General features: G+C 34.3%; 1 protein-coding gene across 1 annotated transcript; it reads right to left on the reverse strand.

Moving 5' to 3' along the window:
- Positions 1 to 7,094: 7,094 nt before the first annotated feature.
- On the reverse strand, positions 7,095 to 12,497 carry LOC110115691 (pathogen-related protein; the record flags this gene model as incomplete). The annotated part of the gene is given in 4 exon segments (XM_020849000.2): positions 7,095 to 7,235; positions 10,029 to 10,327; positions 12,097 to 12,229; positions 12,329 to 12,497. Coding segments are annotated over 4 exon segments (693 nt in total), but the record flags the coding sequence as incomplete, so codon positions are not given.
- Positions 12,498 to 12,695: the final 198 nt, after the last annotated feature.

Below are 12,695 nucleotides of genomic sequence, written 5' to 3' on the forward strand. Positions count from 1 at the left end.
GGGTTATACCTTCGGGGCCGGTGGACCGGCGGATCGGCTGCGGTCGTCGATGAAGGCTCGGGGACCGAGGCGGGAGAAGGCACGAGCATATTTTATTATTAACCTTAATTAATTATAATTAATTATAATTAAATCTAACTAATTATAATTAATCATAATTAATAATAATTAATTAAAAATAACCTAATTAATTATGATTAAATTTAATTAATCACAATTAATTAGAAATAATCTTTAATTAACTATAATTAAAAATAATTAAATTATAATTAGCTTGATTAATTAATATTAATTATTACTAATTAAAATTAATATAAATAAAATTTTTTTGGAATTTATGGGGTTCGGTCGATCGAGCGCACGAAGGGAAGAAAGTTACCTTCACTGCAGCGAACTCCTGCTGATGCTTCCGATCGAAATGTAGTAACTTCCGATCCCTACAGGAAGGAAAAATCGGAGAAGGAGCGAAGTCGCACAGCCACTGAGGAGCCGGAGGAGCGCGCGAAAGGTAGAAGGTTCTCTCCACAGCCAGGCGAGCTCCCAGGTTGGTTCCAATCAAACTGTCGTAACTTCCGCTCCGTCCAGGAAGGGAAAGCCGTCTGAGGAGCGAAGTCGATTGGCCAAGGAAGAGGTAGGATCGGCTTTTCTCTCCCTCCCTCTCTCTCTCTCTCTCTGAGGTTGGGATCGGCACAGAAGATCGGAGGAGGCGACGGGAGCTCGGTGGGTTTTAGTCGCTGGGGTAGGGATTTGCGAATGGGAGAGGGGAGCTCGGTCGCTGGAGAAGGAAAGGTGCGAATGAGAGCCATTCGCCCTCGTTTTAACGACGCAAAGTCGTGCGGCCTCGACGTGCGAAGAAACGACGTCGAGTCGTGCTAGGTATGGCGCCAACGTGGGGAGCGACGTGCATCGGCAGAGAGGTAAGGGATTTTTATTTTGATTTTTTTTATTACATAGCAGGTCAACACATGTCCAAAATGATTTTCATGATATTGGGTTGGTAGGACCTAAATTCACTTGGTGTAACAACAAAATCGGAAGTGATCGTTTTGGAAAGGATAGATAGGTGTATTTTGAATAGAAAGGCTTTGAATGAGATTCATAATGCTTCAGTTAGACATTTTCTTAGAATTACATCAGACCATTGTCCTATTCTCATTAAAATTTTCAATGAACCTGTACATAAAAATCGAATGTTGAGATATGAGGATGTATGGGCTTCTTATCCATATTCAATGGCAATTGTGTCGAAATAATGGAGCAAATCAATGGCAGGAAGTCCAGTGGAAATTCTAAATGTTAAATTTAGAAGGGTATTGAGAGCACTGCATTTCTAGAGCAAAGCAAAATTAAAAAAACTATGAGAAGATGAAGGTGTCACTAGAGAATGACATTTCAAAGCTTCAGCTTGAAGAAGTGGAAGGGCAAGGATTATCTAGTGAAAATCTTATTTTATTAAGATCCAAAACTCATGAATTCAATGTCACGCTGGCTCGAATTAGTGCTTGGTGGAGAAAAAGAGTGAAGGTAAAATGGGTACAGGAGATTGATATGAATTTGAAGTTCTTCCATGCATTTGCTAATGGTAGAAGGATGGGCAACTTGGTTCACAGCTACAAAATGAAGAGGGAGACCTGGTTGAGGAGCATAATGAAATTGAAAAAAATTTCTATGATTTTTTCAATAAGAAGTGGAGAAGTAGAAAATGCTACTTGGATAATTGGCCTTCGGGTTTGAAAACATTAATAGATATGGATTTTAAACATCTAGAGGCTCAGTTCTCATTTGAAGAATTTGATTTTGTGGTGAAAAGTCTTGGCAACAACATCTCTCCTGGTGCAAATGGAATCACTTATTCATTTATTAAAAATTATTGGAAAATAATTGGCAACGTTGTATGGCTTGCTATCCTCCAATTTCTGGAAACAGGGAAGCTCTATCCAAAATGAAAGGAAGCTTTAGAAATATTAATTCCTAAAGTTATGAATTCGATCTCTCCTACAAACTATCATCATATCAGCTTTTGAGTTTCAATATATAAAATTATTGCAAAATTGTTACTTAATAGGCTTTTGAAGGTCTTCAATGGATTGATCTCGGAAGAACAAGAAGCTTTCATTAAAGGTAGTTCATTATCAAATGATGCTCTTCTAGCTCAAGAACTTTTCAATAAGTTGAGATTCTCAAAAGTAAAAAAAGGATTGGTTACAATCAAACTTGATATGGAGCAAGATACGATAGTATGACTTGGGATACACTAAGGAAGATTTTGGAATACTTTGGGTTTCCAACAAACTTTTCAATTCTTCATTTGGAATGTGTGGAAAATCCAAAAATTTTTATTATGATCAATGGTAACATTTTGAATGGGATTAAAGCAAAATGTAAATTTATTCAAGGTTGTCCATTATCTCCTCATTTATTCATCCTTTGCTCTTAACTCTTGTCTAACGCTTTAAGCCACAAAGGAAGGAATTTGGGAATCAAGGATGCCTCAAATGGTCAAAAAATTACACATTTACTTTATGCGAATGATATTCTCCTATTTCCAGAAGTAAAGATTAAAAGTATGATGAAGATGAGAAGAATAATTCTAGATTATTGTAGCTGGACAGGGCAAAAGGTGAATAAGAAAAAATCTGGGAAATCTTTTAACCAAAATAAGATGAAAGTGATTTCAAAATTATGGGGTTACAAAGTGAGCAATGAATTGAAGTACCTTGGGATCAAATTGGTCTTGAGAAGGCTAGTTGCATCAGACTTTAATAGCCTAATGGAGCAAGCTGCTAACAAATTCAATATTTGGGGGAACTAAATTATTTCCTTACATAGAAGAATATTATTGGTGAAAATGTCTTGCTAGCTCTTCCAATATTCTTTTCAGCTCAATCTTGAATACCTCTAAGCGTGTTAAAAGAGTTGGATAAAGCTTGTTGGAATTTTATATGTGACAAGCAAGGAGGGAGACACAGGTCACATTATATTGCTTGGGAAAATCTGTGTAAAGCATGGAAAAAAGGAGGACAAGGAATTCATTCGGTGGTATCTATGGTTGGGCCAATGAGATCTAAATTTTCTTGGGGTTATTTAAATAAAGAAGATTCATTGCTCAATAAATCTTTGATTGCAAAATATGGAGCTCATTTGGGGAATGTGGCCTACAAGAAGAATACATCATCCACTTGGAAGATATTATCAGATGGAGCTAATTCTCTTCATCATATCACTAGATGGAAAATTGCTTCAGGTACATCCATTAATACCTTGAAATATGTATGGATTTTAGATAAAATTCTGGTTAAATGGCCTACTTTTATTGCGGTGGGGGATTATGAGTTTACATCAGTTGATTTCTTTATAACTGATGGAAATTGGAATAAGAAGAGTCTAAAAGAATACTTTGGTGTTGCCTTAGTTGAGTTTATCTTGTAAATATAAATATTTCCTGATCTAGAATGTGATCGGTTAGAATTTTTAAAGAAGTTATCTGGTAAAAGTATAGCAGGTTTGGCATCTTATTCTCATGACGATGATGGTTGGATGGTAGAGTAATCAAATTGGTTAAAAAAACTGCACCTTGCTCCGAGAGTGGAATGCTTTTGGTGGCATCTTTTTAATGATGCTATTCCAACTAAAGATTTCCTAATGTACATAAGATTGTTGGGTCATAAATTATGTCCTAGAGTATGTAATGAAGTGAAAAATATTGAGCATGTAATGGTGAGCTGTGCAAAAATAAAACAAGTTATTGAACAACTGAATAATTGGGGATTTTCAGTACCAGGTTTCTTATAAATTAGTGATTGCAAATCAAAGCTGCAGCTGTTATCTTCGAAGAACCCTTTTATTGAAAAAATGTATTGTGCTATGGTGTTTTTTTAATGGAAAAGTACGAATAAATGCAAGCATGGTGACAATGAATTTAGTTCAAGTTTTGTTGCTTCTAATGCTATCAATTATGCATCAAATTCTAATACTAATCTATTCATGGACCACTAGGTGCTAATCAGCAAAATCAGCTATTTATTTATTAGCACCCTCCTCCCCCAGGATGGATTAAGGTCAACATTGATGCATCTTTATCAAAAGCTAATAATGGTGGAATTGGTGGAGTATTCAAAGATTCAAAAGCTAGATTCCAACTTGCTTTTGGGCTTAGTTGCATCCATTTGGATAACAGATTACTAGAATTGATGGCTTTTCATTCATTGAATAAAATTATTAGGAGATTTCTTTTTGGGATGATTTGACTTGTAATAATGTTCCTCCTTCTTTTATTTTCTTGTTAAAGGATGATTGTGATAGAACTACTATCACTTAGTAGATTGTAATAAGTTTACTTTTTTTCATTAATGCAATTTGCATTTTCCTTCAAAAAAAATGAATGAATTTACATGTCGATATTGAATTATAAATTTTATAAATCAGTAACAATGAACTAAATTAATTAAAAATCAATAATAGAATACGTAGACATTAAAGCTTTTATACCCTTGTGTTTACTCATTTTATGAAGGCAAATATGTAATGAAATGGAAAGATTTATGGACTAAAATACTTAATTAAAATACAAGTACTCTATTCAACATTCATGTGTGTGTGTGTGTGTGTGTGTCTATAATTATATGAATTTTTCAGTTCAAAATTTTTGTTTAGTTGTTAGATACATAAACACAAATTTTGCATGTCATTATTGTAAATATATTCTTAAAAATTATTCTTAATAATCACTAAAATGGTTGCTAAAAATTAAGCTTGAAACTCGAAAGCCGTCGAAATGTACTATTACATTGGCTTAACTTGAAATCAGATTTGAGTTTCCTTGGCTTGCTCGAACATATTCAAGCCGTATACATTTTTTACGTATAATACGCCGCTAGAGTCTGTATCGAGTCAAGTTCAAGCAAATCATGCTCAACCCAAAATCGAAATTTTCAATCTTGAGTCGAAGCAAATTTGAGTCAAGTCGAAATGCTATAATTTTGATAAAACAATTTAGTTGTGTTGCGGGCCGGAATATTTGCAGTGGTAGATAAATATATAGTTTAGCGTCCTAGCTTTCTGCAAAAATCCAACACATAGATATAAGAGAGAGGGTTCAAGAGTCATAAAAGTCACAAGAATTTTTATGTGGAAACCTCTGAAAATGGGAGAAACAATAGGATCTTGCACAATTTAATGAATCAACTAGTGTTTGTTGTTAACAAATGATGCCCTTCCATGGGGGAAGACGTTGGCTCAATGTAGTAAATATGCATCATATAGAACAATTTATATGATTGGGGCTGGAAGAACCCGGCCCATTGTCATGAGAGCTATTCTCAAGAGAGTGTTAGTGATCTGTTCATTCAGTTGGTAGGACTATATTTGGGCTACATAGATTAGATGAATCATAGTCAGCAAGAGACGCTAGCTAGTTGAAGAGATCATAGTTAGGCAATGGTGGTCGGAGGGACTGTAACCAGCGAGTGATGATAGTCGAAAGGACTATAATCGGCAAGTGACGGAGGTCAAAAGGATCGTAGTTGGAAACCATGGTCGAAAGGACACTAGCTAGTGGGTGATGGTGGTAGGAAAGATTGTAGTAGGAAAGTGACAAATATAAGAAAGATTTTAGTTGGGCGACGATGATCAGATAGGCCATAGTCGATGGACGATGCTGGTCAAACGGATCGTAGTTGGACGACAGTGATCGAATGGACCGTAGTCGATGACTTATGGTTGTTAGAAGGACCGTAGTCAAGCGACAGTGATCGGAAAGATCATAGTCGGACTATAATGATTGAAAAGACCGTAGTTGTAATAAAATATCAACACCTTTTTAGTTAAACCCACAACAATTTGATGATACCACAATCATACATAGAACAAAGAAAAATCATCCATCAAATATTGGAACCAATGCTTGCTTTTAGCAATGAAATCATCTTTCTAACCATTATAAGCAAAGCCATGCATGATATGCTTCTTCTCCAACACCTCAATGCAATTCGGAGGTGCATTCTTAGCATCTTCTTCATTTGATGGTTTTTCTCTCTCTGCATCGGTTGATATATATCCTCAATATATATATATATCCTTAAAGAAAATATTTCTTATAAAACTCTTGTGAGGTACGGTATTATTCATCACCATTCATTTTGTATGCAGGAAGATTTTATTCATCAATGCATATTTAGGTTTCATTTTCCAAACGAAACCTTAATATCTATTAGTGATAGATATTTCACACAATTTTCATATATATATATAAGACCTTCCAACACATATGAAGACCTCCACATTCAAACTTTGAAGAATAGAGACGATTCGGTTTGATTCTAATCAATCATTACTTATCAAAAGAAAGTGAAACCGATCATCTATTTGATTCAGTTTTCATCATTTTCTAAGGTAGAAAAAAAAAAATAATGATATATGATATCTCTCCTTTAAAGACTCAATCAATTTAGGCATGTATTTGAATTCAAGTTCATATATAGTGATAAGAAATACAATGATAGGGACGTAGGCAGTAAAGTTTGTTCACAGTGTCCCCACATTTGTGCAGTGTATAACTATTCTATATTGAACCTCTATTGTGGTGGAGCAGATGTTCAGTATAGAATAGTGATGTACAACACAAAGGTGAAGATGTGGTGAACAAATTGAGCTGGCTACGTGCTTATCACTGCATAGCTTATCATATAGTGCTCTAGATTGGGATGAGCATAATTATTGAGAAGGAATTGAATATTATCTCTTTATTCTCTACTTTCTATCTTCTTCTAATTCTCCTCCTTGCCCCGGGTCTCTCTTTTGAGTACTCAATAACTTCTCTTCTCCTTCTCTAATGCCGTAAGCACCATTGACAATATTCAACAAATGATATGAATAATATAAAATGTAAGCTACAATCTACTCAACTAAATACAACTTTTGTGGTAATTAATTAATTCATTTTTTTCAGCTAAATACATAAAAGACTTAGTTTTTTTTTCTATCTCTTCAGCATTTCTTTATTAATAACAGTTTTTTTACTAAGGAAAGGAGATTTTTTTCCCAACTTAATATTAGATGGAGAAAGGACATTTTTCCTGGGTGGGAGTAAGATTAACAGTTAAACTTTCTTCTAAGTCGGCATGATCTTGCTTGGCTGATTCTTCTGAAGGCAGCTTTGGGCCTTTGAGCAGTCCTCCAAATAAATCTCCAGGATCATAGAAGATCTCTACTTGTTCTGCCTTCAAGTTTTCATCAACCTGTGTTGAAAGAGATAAATTCATTAGCTTCAGCTGCATATGGAGTGTAATGGAAAATGGAGCATTGGAACTAAGAAAACTGGCAATGTTAACACTCCTTGCTTCTTCATTAAGATTTCAAGAATAATGAGATCACTTGATTCATTTTGTATAGAAGTTCTTGTTAAGGATGAGGAGTAAACCACCATAACGAAACAAATAAGAAAATAGAAAAGCAGCGGAAAGTAAAAGAGTCCAATGGGAAAAAATAAGTACATATCTCTCTTCTATCTCGCTCTCTCCTTGCTTCTCTTCTCTCTTACACTTTTCTCACACTCAAAACACATGAGAATGTCAAGTTAATAACATCAGGGCACAACCCTTCAGAAAAACAAAAAAGAAAACTGTCAAATCCGTCTTGAAGTGCTGCGACGCTCAAACATCTGTCATCATGATGTTGTGGCGCTCAAACTCACAGCACTGCAGCGTCACACAACACTGCGATGTTGAATCTAAAGCGTCGTGGTGCTCTACTCTCTATCAATCAGCGATGGGATGCTTGGGAACACAGCATCGAGGCGCTCGGGTACATAGCGTCGATGAGTTGTACATAAAAAAAATTAAAGTGGTAAACCCTCCGCACCCCCCAATAAACACATTAATTTGAATTGACGTACGAGACAATAAAACAATCCGATTAATCAGTACAATCAGATTCCACACATAATAGTTCTCTATTTCTTAAGAAGAACACATGCTCATGATTTAGCCATTAGCGATGTTAGCTGTTATAATTGTTTTTTATATAGTATCAATTCAAATAAATAAGCAATTTTTTTTTTGTGTGTGATGATTTTACTGCTATCTTCACAGTCGCATGAAGCTTTTTTATACTAGAAGGATTAGTGCTGCGAAAGTTTTTTTCTTTTTTTTCATGTAATGAATTCATATGAGATTATATTGATGGAGAGTCATTCCGACAGAATAAAAATTATCATTGCAATAGAAATTTCGAGAGGAAATTATGTGATTGGTTAAGTTATTTGTTCAAGATATTTAATGATGGTGAAAAATAGGAATACGTTTGTTTGAGATGGAGTTATGGTTAATATGAAAAGCTCTCACATGAGAAAAAAAATTAAGGCATGTTCGTGTAATGAATTTGGTCATACATCTAATAAATTAATATAAAAATACTAAGCGGTTAACATACACTTGAAGATCTAAAGTAAAGGTGTTGAAATGGGATTTTGGATCGAGTTCGAGTCCAACTCGAAATTAATCCGGTTTCAACTCGCTTGACCCGAGCCTGACCCGATTAGGTAAACAGGTTTCAAGTCAAGACCCAAACCCAACCCAGCCCCATTTCGATCGACCCGACCAGTCTTAGTGAGATGAGCGAGCAAGCGCGAGCACCAACGAGCAAGTGGGCAAGCAAGGCATACGATAGGATTAGATGAGAAGATGAGATATTTAGTTGTTTAGCCCTAAGCAAATGGGTAAATTTAGGATTGTTTTTGGATTTTTGAGTTGACCCGAACATGATCCATTTTTCAAATGGGTTGACTCGAACCCGAAATTTTCAAGGACGACTTTCTTAATGATTTGTAAAGCTATTATAGGAAAAAAAAGTAATATTTTAAAGCTATTGTTGAAAGTAGTTTCCTAATACATAATTTAAAAAAAAAATAGTAGCAAAATATAAAAATTGTAGTTGCGGTATGAAAAATAAATCAGAAAGAAAATTTTCCCAACAAAGTTTAAGTAATACAATATAGTCAATAAAAGGTGGTTTTTTTATATATCAATAAGATTTAGATAACATTGTATGTAATTTGTATTTTTTTAGGTGTTACAAAAGTACTAATGTTGAATATAGAGATATGACACAGCTCATCATGGGGTGTTAGTTAATTGGGAGCTTTATGTCATGGAGAGATCTTCTTTAAGTCTCTTGTGCGGCCTTACTTAGCACTCATTGGTGCTAAGCACCCTTAAACCCATATAGTGCTTGGCTAGAAAGAGAAGAATTGAATGAGAAAGCTTTTACTTTTACAATGAAATTTATACAAGAGGAGAATTGGAGGGATGTGAGGAGATGGTTACAAATGAAAGGGAAGGGTCCTATTTATAGCCCTCCTCCCATGCCTAAGAACAATTTAGATTTTCCTCCAAAATACATGAGTGTGGAGTTCTCTAGAATACTCCACATTATTCTCTACACTCTTACATAATTTTATAGCATTGTAGAGAGTTAAAGAGCATCCTAGAATACTCTCGAAGTATCCACACTATTCTAGAACATTTAGAGTACTCTAGAATGTTCTAAGAAACTCTAGATATTCCTAAAACCATCCAGAACCTTCTAGAATATTCTGGAACCCTCCATAGTCTTCAAGAAACTTTCCAATGTCATATGATCCCATCTCAGAATGATTTTAGATGACTCTTTTGCAGCCACAAAATATGTCATACCTAAGAGGTTTAGCCAATTTTCTAATCCTAAGTTTTGGGCGTACTTGATTTTGGCTATCAATCAAGAGGTCTTGAGTTTGAATCTTGCATATATGATATATGTGTGAGTTTGCAATAATTGACCTGAATGTTCCAAAAAAATTATGTTATGCACGTAAAAACCGCAATCAAAAGACAACCGCTATGAGCTGTTGTCCAAAAAGTCAAATTTTTGGTAGTGATCCTTTGACTAACACAAAACCCATTAATTTTGAAATAAAACTATATAAATTTTCACACCATCTATAACTTATGCACAAATCATGAGTGAAATATTATAAGGTGAATGAAATTGGTTACCTTGATAATAGCCATGCCAATGAACTCAACCACCTCACCAGTGGGGCCATGTCCTTTATATGGGCCCTCCATATATCCCCAATGCCTGAACTTGAAAGTTATCTCAGGAGGTCCAGAGAAGAGCTTAAGCAACTCCCAAGCAAAGCCACGAGGAAAGGCAGTTTTAAATACATGGTGGGAGGAATCAAAGCTCTCCTCTTCTGCCCTATAGCCTTGCATTTCCAATGGCATTTGGCTTTGAAGCAAAGCATTATAGCTACCCAGATTGAGAGTTTCCTCTGCTGATAAGAACTTCTTTCCTGAAAGTTAAAGAACAAGAAAAATATTATATTCTATCAAAGAAAAATAATGCAGCTGGCAATGCTCAGTTGTTTGTGAAATTATTTTGTGTGGATATGAACGTCGTCTAGAGGCGAAACATAATGCGCCACATCACTTTTTTGTTGTATACTGCTGTTGTATACCGTTGTGTACTGGGTGACGTGACGTATTCTGATTCATCTCCGGACAGTCGAGTGTCCGCACACCATAATTTCTCTAGTTGCTCTTTCTTTTGAGAAAGCTGGGAGAAGATGATTGCTAATTTGTCCTATTATATTTAAGTGGGCAAAATCATAATATGATATGTTCAAAGATATTTCCTTATAAATAATAAAATTTGGTGGAATATAAAATTATATGTTATAAATATTCGAAATATTTATACATATATCTTATATGTTTGTTCAAATTTCACATGAGTGGGACCAGCCCACCCCTACTACACGCACATGTGAAAATAATCTTAGTGTCTGGTGCTTGATCTAAAAGTTGTCCAGTGGAGTGCGTGAGTCTTACTTTGAGGATTTATAATGATGTTAGGTTTCATTTGCGACCGCTTTGTACTGATTTTTAAAGCAGTTTGTTAATAGAAAAAATTATTTTTTTACTAAAATGTTGCTTTAAAAAGCATTAAAAAGTTGTCTCAAACGAAGCCTTAGTTTTTTTTATAAGATTAGACAGTCTCACCTTAGATGATTTGGTCACATAAAACGATGACCTTTGACGACCCGGTTAGCAAAATAGATGTACTAGATTTGACTAATGTTAAGAAAAATAGAGATATACCTAAAAAGATTTGGTTAGCTGAGGATTTTCTCCTTGCTGTGGCTTGCATTGATCATGTCAATGAAAGAGTGGATGATTCATGAGTAAATTAATATAAATTTTTTTACATAAAGAGAGCTATGATCTTCTTTGCAATTTTAATGAAAATTTACGGTTGATTAATATTATTGATTGGTCTAAAATATACATAAAACCTTAATCAACAAAAAATATTATAATTTAAACAAATTATATATTGTAATATCTAGCAATAGCAATAAAAAAAAGAAGAATTGACAAGTCGTATAACACCAAACAACAGAGGGTATTAATATAATTTTAGAAAAAATGATGAAGATATACGTAATATTATTGATTGTCCATACACAAGAGATAAACTTAGGCTTCTTTTAGGACGACTTTCTTTCTACATCATAAAGCAGCTTTTCAGTACAAAATTTTTTAATTTTATATTAAAAAGTTGCTTTAAGAAGCATAAAGAAAATCATCTCAAATGAAACTTTTATTAACTTAAAAAAATTATGAACCTTCCGCAATCATTTTTATTTGTATTATTTTATATACAACAAGTCAACAACAACATCTAACCTTTATGGCTTTATTTCACTATTTCTATTATTTATATGAGTATTAATAAAATAATACGATGAAATAATTAAATTTTATTTTTAAAAATAACAAATAATATATGTAGCTCTCAGATGATCATCTCCCAACCATTACACAACATTAAAAATTCCAAAAATAAGCTTTTTTTATCACAGTTTCGCTTGGGATAGCTATTGACCATTTGTTTTTTAAGTTGTTTTTTTTTAAAAAAATTGTAATAAAAAGCTATTTTAAAAAGTAAGAAAATTATTCCAAACGATTTGAAGAATTCAACTTAGATTTTCTTATTGATTTTGATGAACTAAAAAAAAAAAGGTAAATTAAGAGAGAATAGAGGAAGAGAGTTACTGACCGTTAACAGAGAATTTGAATTTGGAAGGGTTTATGGACCTGAAATCATCAAGACAGGTCTTGTGAGATAATTCCATCTCCCAACTCTTCACAACGTTTTGAACAGTCTCCTCCAGAGATCCAGACGGCCATTCCTGTAGATCTAATTGTTCATATTAAAGAAGACAGGAAGTAGAGAGAGAAACTACGCATAATTTGATTTGATAGAAGAAGATGTCGAAGCTGTGATTTGCCTTTGTTCTTCCTTGTTCGAAGAGCTTGTTGACGACGCTGTATTCTGGAGCTGAACCATACCTCCATTGGATTTCCTTCCCTTCTTCATTCACCATGTGAGATCGGTATTTTTCCTCCATCTCTCCCTCTCTCTCTCTCTCTCTCTCTCTCTCTCTCTCTCTCTCTCGCTCGCTCGCTCGCTCTTCTCTGTATCTCCTCTCTCTCTCTATGGAAATGTATTTGAAGGAAGGAGTGATTGAGATGCAAGGGCAACTTGGATTTCTAAATTAATATTGAAGAAAATTGGAGTTAAAAGTCAATCATAATAATTTTCAAAAGTTTTTAATTTATTTAAAAAATAAATATAATATATACATAATCAGCAAT

The sequence above is a fragment of the Dendrobium catenatum genome, unplaced genomic scaffold, assembly GCF_001605985.2.
Source record: "Dendrobium catenatum unplaced genomic scaffold, ASM160598v2 fragScaff_scaffold_621, whole genome shotgun sequence".
Lineage (NCBI taxonomy): Eukaryota > Viridiplantae > Streptophyta > Magnoliopsida > Asparagales > Orchidaceae > Dendrobium > Dendrobium catenatum.